Source organism: Salmo salar, unplaced genomic scaffold, assembly GCF_905237065.1.
Source record: "Salmo salar unplaced genomic scaffold, Ssal_v3.1, whole genome shotgun sequence".
Lineage (NCBI taxonomy): Eukaryota > Metazoa > Chordata > Actinopteri > Salmoniformes > Salmonidae > Salmo > Salmo salar.
In genome coordinates, this window is record NW_025548488.1 from 67,497 (window position 1) to 84,211 (window position 16,715).

Genomic DNA, 16,715 nt, shown 5'->3' on the forward strand with positions numbered 1-16,715 from the left:
GAGAACCACCTGGAACACACACACACACCGTTAACCCCCACAGAGAACTACCTGGAACACACACACACACACACCGTTAACCCCCACAGAGAACCACCTGGAACACACACACACCGTTAACCCCCACAGAGAACCACCTGGAACACACACACACCGTTAACCCCCCACAGAGAACCACCTGGAACACACACACACACACACCGTTAACCCCCACAGAGAACTACCTGGAACACACACACACACACACACACCGTTAACCCCCCACAGAGAACCACCTGGAACACACACACGTAATGATGTCTCAGTGTTGGAGCGCGCCCCTGGCTATCTATCTGTAATGACGTCTCAGTGTTGGAGCGCGCCCCTGGCTATCTATCTGTAATGACGTCTCAGTGTTGGAGCGCCCCTGGCTATCTATCTGTAATGACGTCTCAGTGTTGGAGCGCGCCCCTGGCTATCTATCTGTAATGACGTCTCAGTGTTGGAGCGCCCCTGGCTATCTATCTGTAATGACGTCTCAGTGTTGGAGCGCCCCTGGCTATCTATCTGTAATGACGTCTCAGTGTTGGAGCGCGCCCCTGGCTATCTATCTGTAATGACGTCTCAGTGTTGGAGCGCGCCCCTGGCTATCTATCTGTAATGACGTCTCAGTGTTGGAGCGCGCCCCTGGCTATCTATCTGTAATGACGTCTCAGTGTTGGAGCGCGCCCCTGGCTATCTATCTGTAATGACGTCTCAGTGTTGGAGCGCGCCCCTGGCTATCTATCTGTAATGACGTCTCAGTGTTGGAGCGCGCCCCTGGCTATCTATCTGTAATGACGTCTCAGTGTTGGAGCGCCCTGGCTATCTATCTGTAATGACGTCTCAGTGTTGGAGCGCGCCCCTGGCTATCTATCTGTAATGACGTCTCAGTGTTGGAGCGCGCCCCTGGCTATCTATCTGTAATGACGTCTCAGTGTTGGAGCGCGCCCCTGGCTATCTATCTGTAATGACGTCTCAGTGTTGGAGCGCGCCCCTGGCTATCTATCTGTAATGACGTCTCAGTGTTGGAGCGCCCCTGGCTATCTATCTGTAATGACGTCTCAGTGTTGGAGCGCGCCCCTGGCTATCTATCTGTAATGACGTCTCAGTGTTGGAGCGCGCCCCTGGCTATCTATCTGTAATGACGTCTCAGTGTTGGAGCGCGCCCCTGGCTATCTATCTGTAATGACGTCTCAGTGTTGGAGCGCGCCCCTGGCTATCTATCTGTAATGACGTCTCAGTGTTGGAGCGCGCCCCTGGCTATCTATCTGTAATGACGTCTCAGTGTTGGAGCGCCCCCTGGCTATCTATCTGTAATGACGTCTCAGTGTTGGAGCGCGCCCCTGGCTATCTATCTGTAATGACGTCTCAGTGTTGGAGCGCGCCCCTGGCTATCTATCTGTAATGACGTCTCAGTGTTGGAGCGCGCCCCTGGCTATCTATCTGTAATGACGTCTCAGTGTTGGAGCGCGCCCCTGGCTATCTATCTGTAATGACGTCTCAGTGTTGGAGCGCGCCCCTGGCTATCTATCTGTAATGACGTCTCAGTGTTGGAGCGCGCCCCTGGCTATCTATCTGTAATGACGTCTCAGTGTTGGAGCGCGCCCTGGCTATCTATCTGTAATGACGTCTCAGTGTTGGAGCGCGCCCTGGCTATCTATCTGTAATGACGTCTCAGTGTTGGAGCGCCCCCTGGCTATCTATCTGTAATGACGTCTCAGTGTTGGAGCGCGCCCCTGGCTATCTATCTGTAATGACGTCTCAGTGTTGGAGCGCGCCCCTGGCTATCTATCTGTAATGACGTCTCAGTGTTGGAGCGCGCCCCTGGCTATCTATCTGTAATGACGTCTCAGTGTTGGAGGCGCCCCTGGCTATCTATCTGTAATGACGTCTCAGTGTTGGAGCGCCCCTGGCTATCTATCTGTAATGACGTCTCAGTGTTGGAGCGCCCCTGGCTATCTATCTGTAATGACGTCTCAGTGTTGGAGCGCGCCCCTGGCTATCTATCTGTAATGACGTCTCAGTGTTGGAGCGCGCCCCTGGCTATCTATCTGTAATGACGTCTCAGTGTTGGAGCGCGCCCCTGGCTATCTATCTGTAATGACGTCTCAGTGTTGGAGCGCCCTGGCTATCTATCTGTAATGACGTCTCAGTGTTGGAGCGCGCCCCTGGCTATCTATCTGTAATGACGTCTCAGTGTTGGAGCGCGCCCCTGGCTATCTATCTGTAATGACGTCTCAGTGTTGGAGCGCGCGCCCCTGGCTATCTATCTGTAATGACGTCTCAGTGTTGGAGCGCGCCCCTGGCTATCTATCTGTAATGACGTCTCAGTGTTGGAGCGCGCCCCTGGCTATCTATCTGTAATGACGTCTCAGTGTTGGAGCGCGCCCCTGGCTATCTATCTGTAATGACGTCTCAGTGTTGGAGCGCGCCCCTGGCTATCTATCTGTAATGACGTCTCAGTGTTGGAGCGCGCCCTGGCTATCTATCTGTAATGACGTCTCAGTGTTGGAGCGCGCCCCTGGCTATCTATCTGTAATGACGTCTCAGTGTTGGAGCGCCCCCTGGCTATCTATCTGTAATGACGTCTCAGTGTTGGAGCGCGCCCCTGGCTATCTATCTGTAATGACGTCTCAGTGTTGGAGCGCCCCCTGGCTATCTATCTGTAATGACGTCTCAGTGTTGGAGCGCGCCCCTGGCTATCTATCTGTAATGACGTCTCAGTGTTGGAGCGCGCCCCTGGCTATCTATCTGTAATGACGTCTCAGTGTTGGAGCGCGCCCCTGGCTATCTATCTGTAATGACGTCTCAGTGTTGGACGCGCCCCTGGCTATCTATCTGTAATGACGTCTCAGTGTTGGAGCGCGCCCCTGGCTATCTATCTGTAATGACGTCTCAGTGTTGGAGCGCGCCCCTGGCTATCTATCTGTAATGACGTCTCAGTGTTGGAGCGCGCCCCTGGCTATCTATCTGTAATGACGTCTCAGTGTTGGAGCGCGCCCCTGGCTATCTATCTGTAATGACGTCTCAGTGTTGGAGCGCGCCCCTGGCTATCTATCTGTAATGACGTCTCAGTGTTGGAGCGCGCCCCTGGCTATCTATCTGTAATGACGTCTCAGTGTTGGAGCGCGCCCTGGCTATCTATCTGTAATGACGTCTCAGTGTTGGAGCGCGCCCCTGGCTATCTATCTGTAATGACGTCTCAGTGTTGGAGCGCCCCTGGCTATCTATCTGTAATGACGTCTCAGTGTTGGAGCGCGCCCCTGGCTATCTATCTGTAATGACGTCTCAGTGTTGGAGCGCGCCCCTGGCTATCTATCTGTAATGACGTCTCAGTGTTGGAGCGCGCCCTGGCTATCTATCTGTAATGACGTCTCAGTGTTGGAGCGCCCCTGGCTATCTATCTGTAATGACGTCTCAGTGTTGGAGCGCCCCTGGCTATCTATCTGTAATGACGTCTCAGTGTTGGAGCGCGCCCCTGGCTATCTATCTGTAATGACGTCTCAGTGTTGGAGCGCGCCCCTGGCTATCTATCTGTAATGACGTCTCAGTGTTGGAGCGCGCCCCTGGCTATCTATCTGTAATGACGTCTCAGTGTTGGAGCGCCCTGGCTATCTATCTGTAATGACGTCTCAGTGTTGGAGCGCGCCCCTGGCTATCTATCTGTAATGACGTCTCAGTGTTGGAGCGCGCCCCTGGCTATCTATCTGTAATGACGTCTCAGTGTTGGAGCGCGCCCCTGGCTATCTATCTGTAATGACGTCTCAGTGTTGGAGCGCCCCTGGCTATCTATCTGTAATGACGTCTCAGTGTTGGAGCGCGCCCCTGGCTATCTATCTGTAATGACGTCTCAGTGTTGGAGCGCGCCCCTGGCTATCTATCTGTAATGACGTCTCAGTGTTGGAGCGCCCCTGGCTATCTATCTGTAATGACGTCTCAGTGTTGGAGCGCGCCCCTGGCTATCTATCTGTAATGACGTCTCAGTGTTGGAGCGCGCCCCTGGCTATCTATCTGTAATGACGTCTCAGTGTTGGAGCGCCCTGGCTATCTATCTGTAATGACGTCTCAGTGTTGGAGCGCGCCCCTGGCTATCTATCTGTAATGACGTCTCAGTGTTGGAGCGCGCCCCTGGCTATCTATCTGTAATGACGTCTCAGTGTTGGAGCGCGCCCTGGCTATCTATCTGTAATGACGTCTCAGTGTTGGAGCGCGCCCCTGGCTATCTATCTGTAATGACGTCTCAGTGTTGGAGCGCGCCCCTGGCTATCTATCTGTAATGACGTCTCAGTGTTGGAGCGCGCCCCTGGCTATCTATCTGTAATGACGTCTCAGTGTTGGAGCGCCCCTGGCTATCTATCTGTAATGACGTCTCAGTGTTGGAGCGCCCCCTGGCTATCTATCTGTAATGACGTCTCAGTGTTGGAGCGCGCCCCTGGCTATCTATCTGTAATGACGTCTCAGTGTTGGAGCGCGCCCCTGGCTATCTATCTGTAATGACGTCTCAGTGTTGGAGCGCGCCCTGGCTATCTATCTGTAATGACGTCTCAGTGTTGGAGCGCGCCCCTGGCTATCTATCTGTAATGACGTCTCAGTGTTGGAGCGCCCCCTGGCTATCTATCTGTAATGACGTCTCAGTGTTGGAGCGCGCCCTGGCTATCTATCTGTAATGACGTCTCAGTGTTGGAGCGCGCCCCTGGCTATCTATCTGTAATGACGTCTCAGTGTTGGAGCGCGCCCCTGGCTATCTATCTGTAATGACGTCTCAGTGTTGGAGCGCGCCCCTGGCTATCTATCTGTAATGACGTCTCAGTGTTGGAGCGCCCCTGGCTATCTATCTGTAATGACGTCTCAGTGTTGGAGCGCGCCCTGGCTATCTATCTGTAATGACGTCTCAGTGTTGGAGCGCGCCCCTGGCTATCTATCTGTAATGACGTCTCAGTGTTGGAGCGCCCCTGGCTATCTATCTGTAATGACGTCTCAGTGTTGGAGCGCCCCTGGCTATCTATCTGTAATGACGTCTCAGTGTTGGAGCGCGCCCCTGGCTATCTATCTGTAATGACGTCTCAGTGTTGGAGCGCCCCTGGCTATCTATCTGTAATGACGTCTCAGTGTTGGAGCGCGCCCCTGGCTATCTATCTGTAATGACGTCTCAGTGTTGGAGCGCCCCTGGCTATCTATCTGTAATGACGTCTCAGTGTTGGAGCGCGCCCTGGCTATCTATCTGTAATGACGTCTCAGTGTTGGAGCGCGCCCCTGGCTATCTATCTGTAATGACGTCTCAGTGTTGGAGCGCCCCCCTGGCTATCTATCTGTAATGACGTCTCAGTGTTGGAGCGCGCCCCTGGCTATCTATCTGTAATGACGTCTCAGTGTTGGAGGCGCCCCTGGCTATCTATCTGTAATGACGTCTCAGTGTTGGAGCGCCCCCTGGCTATCTATCTGTAATGACGTCTCAGTGTTGGAGCGCGCCCCTGGCTATCTATCTGTAATGACGTCTCAGTGTTGGAGCGCCCCCCTGGCTATCTATCTGTAATGACGTCTCAGTGTTGGAGCGCCCCTGGCTATCTATCTGTAATGACGTCTCAGTGTTGGAGCGCGCCCCTGGCTATCTATCTGTAATGACGTCTCAGTGTTGGAGGCGCGCCCTGGCTATCTATCTGTAATGACGTCTCAGTGTTGGAGCGCCCCTGGCTATCTATCTGTAATGACGTCTCAGTGTTGGAGCGCCCCTGGCTATCTATCTGTAATGACGTCTCAGTGTTGGAGCGCGCCTGGCTATCTATCTGTAATGACGTCTCAGTGTTGGAGCGCGCCCCTGGCTATCTATCTGTAATGACGTCTCAGTGTTGGAGCGCGCCCCCTGGCTATCTATCTGTAATGACGTCTCAGTGTTGGAGCGCGCCCCTGGCTATCTATCTGTAATGACGTCTCAGTGTTGGAGCGCGCCCTGGCTATCTATCTGTAATGACGTCTCAGTGTTGGAGCGCCCCTGGCTATCTATCTGTAATGACGTCTCAGTGTTGGAGCGCCCCCTGGCTATCTATCTGTAATGACGTCTCAGTGTTGGAGCGCGCCCCTGGCTATCTATCTGTAATGACGTCTCAGTGTTGGAGCGCGCCCCTGGCTATCTATCTGTAATGACGTCTCAGTGTTGGAGCGCGCCCCTGGCTATCTATCTGTAATGACGTCTCAGTGTTGGAGCGCGCCCCTGGCTATCTATCTGTAATGACGTCTCAGTGTTGGAGCGCCCCTGGCTATCTATCTGTAATGACGTCTCAGTGTTGGAGCGCGCCCCTGGCTATCTATCTGTAATGACGTCTCAGTGTTGGAGCGCGCCCCTGGCTATCTATCTGTAATGACGTCTCAGTGTTGGAGCGCGCCCTGGCTATCTATCTGTAATGACGTCTCAGTGTTGGACGCGCCCCTGGCTATCTATCTGTAATGACGTCTCAGTGTTGGAGCGCGCCCCTGGCTATCTATCTGTAATGACGTCTCAGTGTTGGAGCGCGCCCCTGGCTATCTATCTGTAATGACGTCTCAGTGTTGGAGCGCGCCCCTGGCTATCTATCTGTAATGACGTCTCAGTGTTGGAGCGCCCCTGGCTATCTATCTGTAATGACGTCTCAGTGTTGGAGCGCGCCCCTGGCTATCTATCTGTAATGACGTCTCAGTGTTGGAGCGCGCCCTGGCTATCTATCTGTAATGACGTCTCAGTGTTGGAGCGCGCCCCTGGCTATCTATCTGTAATGACGTCTCAGTGTTGGAGCGCGCCCTGGCTATCTATCTGTAATGACGTCTCAGTGTTGGAGCGCGCCCCTGGCTATCTATCTGTAATGACGTCTCAGTGTTGGAGCGCGCCCCTGGCTATCTATCTGTAATGACGTCTCAGTGTTGGAGCGCGCCCCTGGCTATCTATCTGTAATGACGTCTCAGTGTTGGAGCGCGCCCTGGCTATCTATCTGTAATGACGTCTCAGTGTTGGAGCGCGCCCTGGCTATCTATCTGTAATGACGTCTCAGTGTTGGAGCGCGCCCTGGCTATCTATCTGTAATGACGTCTCAGTGTTGGAGCGCGCCCCCTGGCTATCTATCTGTAATGACGTCTCAGTGTTGGAGCGCGCCCCTGGCTATCTATCTGTAATGACGTCTCAGTGTTGGAGCGCGCCCCTGGCTATCTATCTGTAATGACGTCTCAGTGTTGGAGCGCGCCCCTGGCTATCTATCTGTAATGACGTCTCAGTGTTGGAGCGCCCCCTGGCTATCTATCTGTAATGACGTCTCAGTGTTGGAGCGCGCCCCTGGCTATCTATCTGTAATGACGTCTCAGTGTTGGAGCGCCCTGGCTATCTATCTGTAATGACGTCTCAGTGTTGGAGCGCGCCCTGGCTATCTATCTGTAATGACGTCTCAGTGTTGGAGCGCGCCCCTGGCTATCTATCTGTAATGACGTCTCAGTGTTGGAGCGCCCCTGGCTATCTATCTGTAATGACGTCTCAGTGTTGGAGCGCGCCCCTGGCTATCTATCTGTAATGACGTCTCAGTGTTGGAGCGCGCCCCCTGGCTATCTATCTGTAATGACGTCTCAGTGTTGGAGCGCGCCCCTGGCTATCTATCTGTAATGACGTCTCAGTGTTGGAGCGCGCCCCTGGCTATCTATCTGTAATGACGTCTCAGTGTTGGAGCGCGCCCCTGGCTATCTATCTGTAATGACGTCTCAGTGTTGGAGCGCCCCCTGGCTATCTATCTGTAATGACGTCTCAGTGTTGGAGCGCGCCCTGGCTATCTATCTGTAATGACGTCTCAGTGTTGGAGCGCCCCTGGCTATCTATCTGTAATGACGTCTCAGTGTTGGAGCGCGCCCCTGGCTATCTATCTGTAATGACGTCTCAGTGTTGGAGCGCGCCCCTGGCTATCTATCTGTAATGACGTCTCAGTGTTGGAGCGCCCCCTGGCTATCTATCTGTAATGACGTCTCAGTGTTGGAGCGCGCCCCTGGCTATCTATCTGTAATGACGTCTCAGTGTTGGAGCGCGCCCCTGGCTATCTATCTGTAATGACGTCTCAGTGTTGGAGCGCCCCTGGCTATCTATCTGTAATGACGTCTCAGTGTTGGAGCGCCCCCTGGCTATCTATCTGTAATGACGTCTCAGTGTTGGAGCGCGCCCCTGGCTATCTATCTGTAATGACGTCTCAGTGTTGGAGCGCCCCTGGCTATCTATCTGTAATGACGTCTCAGTGTTGGAGGCGCCCCTGGCTATCTATCTGTAATGACGTCTCAGTGTTGGAGCGCGCCCCTGGCTATCTATCTGTAATGACGTCTCAGTGTTGGAGCGCGCCCCTGGCTATCTATCTGTAATGACGTCTCAGTGTTGGAGCGCGCCCCTGGCTATCTATCTGTAATGACGTCTCAGTGTTGGAGCGCCCCTGGCTATCTATCTGTAATGACGTCTCAGTGTTGGAGCGCGCCCCTGGCTATCTATCTGTAATGACGTCTCAGTGTTGGAGCGCGCCCCTGGCTATCTATCTGTAATGACGTCTCAGTGTTGGAGCGCGCCCCTGGCTATCTATCTGTAATGACGTCTCAGTGTTGGAGCGCGCCCCTGGCTATCTATCTGTAATGACGTCTCAGTGTTGGAGCGCGCCCTGGCTATCTATCTGTAATGACGTCTCAGTGTTGGAGCGCGCCCCTGGCTATCTATCTGTAATGACGTCTCAGTGTTGGAGCGCCCTGGCTATCTATCTGTAATGACGTCTCAGTGTTGGAGCGCCCCTGGCTATCTATCTGTAATGACGTCTCAGTGTTGGAGCGCCCCTGGCTATCTATCTGTAATGACGTCTCAGTGTTGGAGCGCGCCTGGCTATCTATCTGTAATGACGTCTCAGTGTTGGAGCGCCCTGGCTATCTATCTGTAATGACGTCTCAGTGTTGGAGCGCGCCCTGGCTATCTATCTGTAATGACGTCTCAGTGTTGGAGCGCCCCTGGCTATCTATCTGTAATGACGTCTCAGTGTTGGAGCGCCCCCTGGCTATCTATCTGTAATGACGTCTCAGTGTTGGAGCGCGCCCCTGGCTATCTATCTGTAATGACGTCTCAGTGTTGGAGCGCGCCCTGGCTATCTATCTGTAATGACGTCTCAGTGTTGGAGCGCGCCCCTGGCTATCTATCTGTAATGACGTCTCAGTGTTGGAGCGCGCCCCTGGCTATCTATCTGTAATGACGTCTCAGTGTTGGAGCGCGCCCCTGGCTATCTATCTGTAATGACGTCTCAGTGTTGGAGCGCCCCTGGCTATCTATCTGTAATGACGTCTCAGTGTTGGAGCGCGCCCCTGGCTATCTATCTGTAATGACGTCTCAGTGTTGGAGCGCGCCCTGGCTATCTATCTGTAATGACGTCTCAGTGTTGGAGCGCCCCTGGCTATCTATCTGTAATGACGTCTCAGTGTTGGAGCGCGCCCCTGGCTATCTATCTGTAATGACGTCTCAGTGTTGGAGCGCGCCCCTGGCTATCTATCTGTAATGACGTCTCAGTGTTGGAGCGCCCCCTGGCTATCTATCTGTAATGACGTCTCAGTGTTGGAGCGCGCCCCTGGCTATCTATCTGTAATGACGTCTCAGTGTTGGAGCGCGCCCCTGGCTATCTATCTGTAATGACGTCTCAGTGTTGGAGCGCGCCCCTGGCTATCTATCTGTAATGACGTCTCAGTGTTGGAGCGCCCCTGGCTATCTATCTGTAATGACGTCTCAGTGTTGGAGCGCGCCCCTGGCTATCTATCTGTAATGACGTCTCAGTGTTGGAGCGCGCCCCTGGCTATCTATCTGTAATGACGTCTCAGTGTTGGAGCGCGCCCCTGGCTATCTATCTGTAATGACGTCTCAGTGTTGGAGCGCCCCTGGCTATCTATCTGTAATGACGTCTCAGTGTTGGAGCGCCCCTGGCTATCTATCTGTAATGACGTCTCAGTGTTGGAGCGCCCCTGGCTATCTATCTGTAATGACGTCTCAGTGTTGGAGCGCGCCCCTGGCTATCTATCTGTAATGACGTCTCAGTGTTGGAGCGCGCCCCTGGCTATCTATCTGTAATGACGTCTCAGTGTTGGAGCGCGCCCCTGGCTATCTATCTGTAATGACGTCTCAGTGTTGGAGCGCCCCTGGCTATCTATCTGTAATGACGTCTCAGTGTTGGAGCGCGCCCCTGGCTATCTATCTGTAATGACGTCTCAGTGTTGGAGCGCGCCCTGGCTATCTATCTGTAATGACGTCTCAGTGTTGGAGCGCGCCCTGGCTATCTATCTGTAATGACGTCTCAGTGTTGGAGCGCGCCCCTGGCTATCTATCTGTAATGACGTCTCAGTGTTGGAGCGCGCCCCTGGCTATCTATCTGTAATGACGTCTCAGTGTTGGAGCGCGCCCCTGGCTATCTATCTGTAATGACGTCTCAGTGTTGGAGCGCGCCCCCTGGCTATCTATCTGTAATGACGTCTCAGTGTTGGAGCGCCCCTGGCTATCTATCTGTAATGACGTCTCAGTGTTGGAGCGCCCCTGGCTATCTATCTGTAATGACGTCTCAGTGTTGGAGCGCGCCCCTGGCTATCTATCTGTAATGACGTCTCAGTGTTGGAGCGCGCCCCTGGCTATCTATCTGTAATGACGTCTCAGTGTTGGAGCGCGCCCCCTGGCTATCTATCTGTAATGACGTCTCAGTGTTGGAGCGCCCCTGGCTATCTATCTGTAATGATGTCTCAGTGTTGGAGCGCGCCCTGGCTATCTATCTGTAAAGACCTCAGTGTTGGAGCGTGCCCCCAGTGAGATATACCTGCTGGAGCGCGTGCTACGGGTGGGTGTTGCTATGGTGACCAGTGAGATATACCTGCTGGAGCGCGTGCTGCTATGGTGACCAGTGAGCTGAGAAAGTATTTTCTAGGTAAAGCCCCACCTTATATGTTTACTTATAGATGACCTGGCGCCAGTGGAGGACAACAAGGTCAAGGTATTGGAGTGGCCATCACAAAGCCCTGACATAAATCCTGGATGAAAATAATCATGGCCTCCAAACCCTCAAGCTGCATACTGGACCCTATTCCAACTAAACTACTGAAAGAGCTGCTTCCTGTGCTTGGCCCTCCTATGTTGAACATAATAAACGGCTCTCTATCCACCGGATGTGTACCAAGCTCACTAAAAGTGGCAGTAATAAAGCCTCTCTTGAAAAAGCCAAACCTTGACCCAGAAAATATAAAAATCAAATTGGCCGATATCGAATCTTCCATTCCTCTCAAAAACAAATTTAAAAAGCTGTTGCGCAGCAACTCACTGCCTTCCTGAAGACCAACAATGTATACGAAACGCTTCAGTCTGGTTTTAGACCCCATCATAGCACTGAGACTGCACTCGTGAAGGTACATGACCTTTAATGGCGTCAGACCGAGGCTCTGCATCTGTCCTCGTGCTCCTAGACCTTAGTGCTGCTTTTGATACCATCGATCACCACATTCTTTTGGAGAGATTGGAAACCCAAATTGGTCTACATGGACAAGTTCTGGCCTGGTTTAGATCTTATCTGTCGGAAAGATATCAGTTTGTCTCTGTGGATGGTTTGTCCTCTGACAAATCAACTGTACATTTCGGTGTTCCTCAAGGTTCCGTTTTAGGACCACTATTGTTTTCACTATATATTTTACCTCTTGGGGATGTTATTCGAAAACATAATGTTAAATTTCACTGCTATGCGGACGACACACAGCTGTACATTTCGATGAAACATGGTGAAGCCCCAAAATTGCCCTCCCTGGAAGCCTGTGTTTCAGACACAAGGAAGTGGATGGCTGCAAACTTTCTACTTTTAAACTCGGACAACACAGAGATGCTTGTTCTAGGTCTCAAGAAACAAAGAGATCTTCTGTTGAATCTGACAATCTGGATGGTTGTACAGTCGTCTCAAATAAAACTGTGAAGGACCTCGGCGTTACTCTGGACCCTGATCTCTCTTTTGAAGAACATATCAAGACTGTTTCAAGGACAGCTTTTTTCCATCTACGTAACATTGCAAAAATCTGAAACTTTCTGTTAAAAAATGATGCAGAAAAATTCATCCATGCTTTTGTCACTTCTAGGTTAGACTACTGCAATGCTCTACTTTCCGGCTACCCGGATAAAGCATTAAATAAACTTCAGTTAGTGCTAAACACGGCTGCTAGAATCTTGACTAGAACCAAAGAATTTGATCATATTACTCCAGTGTTAGCCTCCCTACACTGGCTTCCTGTTAAGGCAAGGGCTGATTTCAAGGTTTTACTGCTAACCTACAAAGCATTACATGGGCTTGCTCCTACCCATCTTTCCGATTTGGTCCTGCTGTACATACCTACACGTACGCTACGGTCACAAGACGCAGGCCTCCTAATTGTCCCTAGAATTTCTAAGCAAACAGCTGGAGGCAGGGCTTTCTCCTATAGAGCTAAATTTTTAACCTTTAAGTCTTTATTGAAGACTTATCTCTTCAGTAGGTCCTATGATTAAGTGTAGTCTGGCCCAGGAGTGTGAAGGTGAACGGAAAGGCACTCGAGCAACGAACCGCCCTTGCTGTCTCTGCCTGGCCGGTTCCCCTCTCTCCACTGGGATTCTCTGCCTCTAACCCTTTTACAGGGGCTGAGTCACTGGCTTACTGGTGTTCTTCCATGCCGTCCATGGGAGGGGTGCGTCACTTGAGTGGGTTGAGTCTGACGTGGTCTTCCTGTCTGGGTTGGCGCCCCCCCTTGGGTTGTGCGGTGGCGGAGATCTTTGTGGGCTATACTCAGCCTTGTCTCAGGATGGTAAGTTGGTAGTTGAAGATATCCCTCTAGTGGTGTGGAGGCTGTGCTTCGGCAAAGTGGGTGGGGTTATATCCTGCCTGTTTGGCCCTGTCCGGGGGTATCGTCGGACAGGGCCAGTGTCTCCCGACCCCTCCTGTCTCAGCCTCCAGTATTTATGCTGCAGTAGTTTGTGTGTCGGGGGGCTAGGGTCAGTCTGTTACATCTGGAGTATTTCTCCTGTCTTATCTGGTGTCTTGTGTGAATTTAAGTACGCTCTCTCTAATTCTCTCTTTCTCTCTCTCTCGGAGGACCTGAGCCCTAGGACCATGCCTCAGGACTACCTGACATGACTCCTTCCTGTCCCCAGTCCACCTGGCCGTGCTGCTGCTCCAGTTTCAACTGTTCTGCCTGCAGCTATGGAACCCTGACCTGTTCACCGGACGTGCTACCTGTCCCAGACCTGCTGTTTTCAACTCTCTAGAGACAGCAGGAGCGGTAGAGATACTCTCAATGATCGGCTATGAAAAGCCAACTGACATTTACTCCTGAGGTGCTGACCTGTTGCACCCTCTACAACCACTGTGATTATTATTATTTGACCATGCTGGTCATCTATGAACATTTGAACATCTTGGCCATGTTCTGTTATAATCTCCACCCGGCACAGCCAGAAGAGGACTGGCCACCCCTCAGAGCCTGGTTCCTCTCTAGGTTTCTTCCTAGGTTCTGGCCTTTCTAGGGAGTTTTTCCTAGCCACCGTGCTTCTACACCTGCATTGCTTGCTGTTTGGGGTTTTAGGCTGGGTTTCTGTTCAGCACTTTGAGATATCAGCTGATGTAAGAAGGGCTATATAAATACATTTGATTGATTGATTGATTTCTGGGTTCCTGTAAGGATCCTGGCAACGCTGTTCTGCACAAGCTGCAGCCTGTGGATGCTTTAGGTAGGGTTAGGGTAGGTAGGGTAGGGTTAGGGGTAGGTAGGGGTTAGGTAGGGGTAGGGTTAGCTGCAGCCTGTGGATGCTTTAGGTAGGGTTAGGGTAGGTAGGGTAGGGTTAGGGGTAGGTAGGGGTAGGGGTTAGGTAGGGTAGGTAGGGGTAGGGTTAGCTGCAGCCTGAGGATGCTTTAGGTAGGGTTAGGGTAGGTAGGGTAGGGTTAGGGCAGGTAGGGGTAGGGGTTAGGTAGGGTAGGTAGGGGTAGGGTTAGGGGTAGGTAGGGTAGGGTTAGGGTAGGTAGGGTAGGGTTAGGGGTAGGTAGGGGTAGGGTAGGTAGGGGTAGGGGGTTAGGTAGGGGTAGGGTAGGTAGGGGTAGGGTAGGTAGGGGTAGGGTTAGCTGCAGCCTGAGGATGCTTTAGGTAGGGTTAGGGGTAGGGTAGGTAGGGGTAGGGTAGGTAGGGGTAGGGGTTAGGTAGGGTAGGTAGGGGTTAGGTAGGGGTATGGTTAGCTGCAGCCTGAGGATGCTTTTTGAGGGGAGACCACCAAGGAGAGCATTGCAGTTGTCATGACGTTGGCCTGTGGGTAAGGTTTATGACCCCCCCCCATAAATACCTTTCTCCCTTCCCCTCTCTGACCCAACTGAAGGACTTGAATAGCCTTTGTTAAGCATAGAGAGTCTGGGAGCATCAAACAAATGGGGAAAGGAACCATATTTTGGTAATAAAACCAGTTGAAAATATGCTTTGGAACGTAATGAGTATGTATGTCAGTTCGGTTGTCATCTGAGACATTATGACTGATGACAGGACGACATAAACTGTACCTGGGAAAGTCTACACCCTCTAGTTATCAGAGTCACATGGAATTGTTATGCAATTGAAATGTTTGATATTGAAATAGTTTGTTAGGAGATTAAATGTAATTTTAGCTTCCAAATGAGAGAATTGGGTTTTCATAAGGAAAGTGCCCTGCTTGACCAGTGGCCCACCCCTGTGAAGAGACAGGGGTTATAAACGATGAAACACACCCTCCTCCCCTCGCCACTATATAAGACAATGACCAATGTTCTTCAGGAGTTCCACTACGTGAGGTCTGCAGCCTCTGCGTTACAAGGACACACACGTCAAGTACAGAACTGAGCCAACCTCGGCGTGAGCTTTGGTTGCGAATGGTATGAACTTTGAGCTTATTCACTACAGAAGTGATACTTCCTAGCCGTTGAGTTAGCAGCGGCCGCTGTAGACGTGGGCTAGGAAAGGACGGACGACGGATCCAGTCTAACAGACAGACGAAGATACTACCACGTATCCAATGTACCACCAGAGACATTCTTCCGAGGGCAGGGAGATCTGTTGGCCAACCCGGCCAGCATCTACGACCAACCTACCGAAGCGCAGCTCAGAGTAAATATTTATTGCATTTTCCTTTTCTAAATGGGCGGTAATTTAGAATGCATAAGATAATGTATTTACGACGGCAGAGCTGCTGTTTCTTTATTCCCAAGTCTTCCCGCTCTTTCATTTCAAGCCCAACCCCCTTTCCTTTGTGTAACAAGCAGCCATGTCGGCTCCGTCCACCAGGGACGTTTTCTGTATGACATCATTTGCATTCTGTGTATATGTAATTCTGTGTGATTAGTTAGGCATTTAGTAAATAAATAATTAAACCCAATTTTGTATTGCTGATTCAACTTGTTAGCCAGGGTTCGTGAAGATAGCCAAGAATTTACAACTTTCATTATGAGACTGAAAATAAAATGAGGATTAATATTGACGGCTATCGATGTAAAATATTAAAGTCTTTAAGAGTTTATTCGGAAGATAACGGCTCTATAAAAAAACACTCTTCCGTGGTGCCCCGACTTTCTATTTAATTACATTTACATGATTAGCGAATCAGGTGATATTAATTACAGAGAAAGGATTTTATAGAATAGCATGTTATATCACTTAATCACGACACAGTAATCTAGTGGGATGGTGACGCGGGAGGTGACCAGCCTCTCAGGTTGAGAGAAAACAGGACTGAGTCGGGTGATGTTTCTCAGGTGAAATAATGCATTTTTTTTGGCAGACATTTTATGTTGGTCGGAGAAAGCCAAACTAGCTAGCTATCAAGTTGACACTTCATCCCCCCCCCCAAAATAAATCCAGAGCACCGTTGCCATGGCAACTCCCAACCCCATGTTAGGTAGGCTGAGGGTTACCTTGTTGATGTCGCTAGTAGAGAGCCCAGTCGTCTCCAGCAGGCTTCTGATTGGTTGGACACTCTTGTTGAACAGGGAAGAACACAGCAGCTCAAAACGGGCCCTGAGAAAAGAAACACAGCGTGACTTTCCTGTGGCGGTGTACGAAGAGGGGGATGGTGAGGGGAACAGCGGTCTAAGGCCCTGCATCGCAGCACTACAGGCGTCACTACAGACCCGGGTTCCATTCAGGGCTGTATCACAACCGGCCGTGATCGGAAGTCCCATTGGGCGGCGCATAATTGGCCCAGAGTCGTTCGGGGGGGAGGCAGTCATTGTAAATAATAATTTGTTCTTAACCGACTTGCCTATTTAAATAAATAAATAAATACACATTGTGGTGGGTAAGAGAGCAGAGGTTTGTGGGTAGTGTAGTCACCTGGAGATGTTGCAGTCGAAGTCCATGCCGTCGTGTAGAGAGTCAACAAAGCAGTTAGCAGAACCCAGCGAGGAGAGGGAATGTTTGGCCACGTCTGCTCCGTTCATCAGCTTCAACATGGCCCTCGCGTTACCGCTAACATCCTGTTTACACCACCTGCAGACAGACAGACACCGATGGGATGTAGGGGAATACCCGCTCCCATGGTAACAGGCCGAGTGGAGGGGGGGGGAATACCCTCTCCCATGGCTAACAGGCCGAGTGGAGGGGGGGGAATACCCGCTCCCATGGCTAACAGGCCGAGTGGAGGGGGGGGAATACCCTCTCCCATGGCTAACAGGCCGAGT

The 16,715-nt window shown here is 51.7% G+C and overlaps 1 protein-coding gene across 1 annotated transcript in view; it reads right to left on the bottom strand.

Moving 5' to 3' along the window:
• LOC106595188 (heat shock 70 kDa protein 14) overlaps nt 1-16,715 on the bottom strand; it is a 50,888-nt gene that overhangs the window by 2,629 nt on the left and 31,544 nt on the right. Inside the window, 2 exon segments of the mRNA XM_045712443.1 lie at nt 15,951-16,053; nt 16,369-16,524. Of these exon segments, the coding sequence (XP_045568399.1) occupies nt 15,951-16,053; nt 16,369-16,524 (259 nt within the window).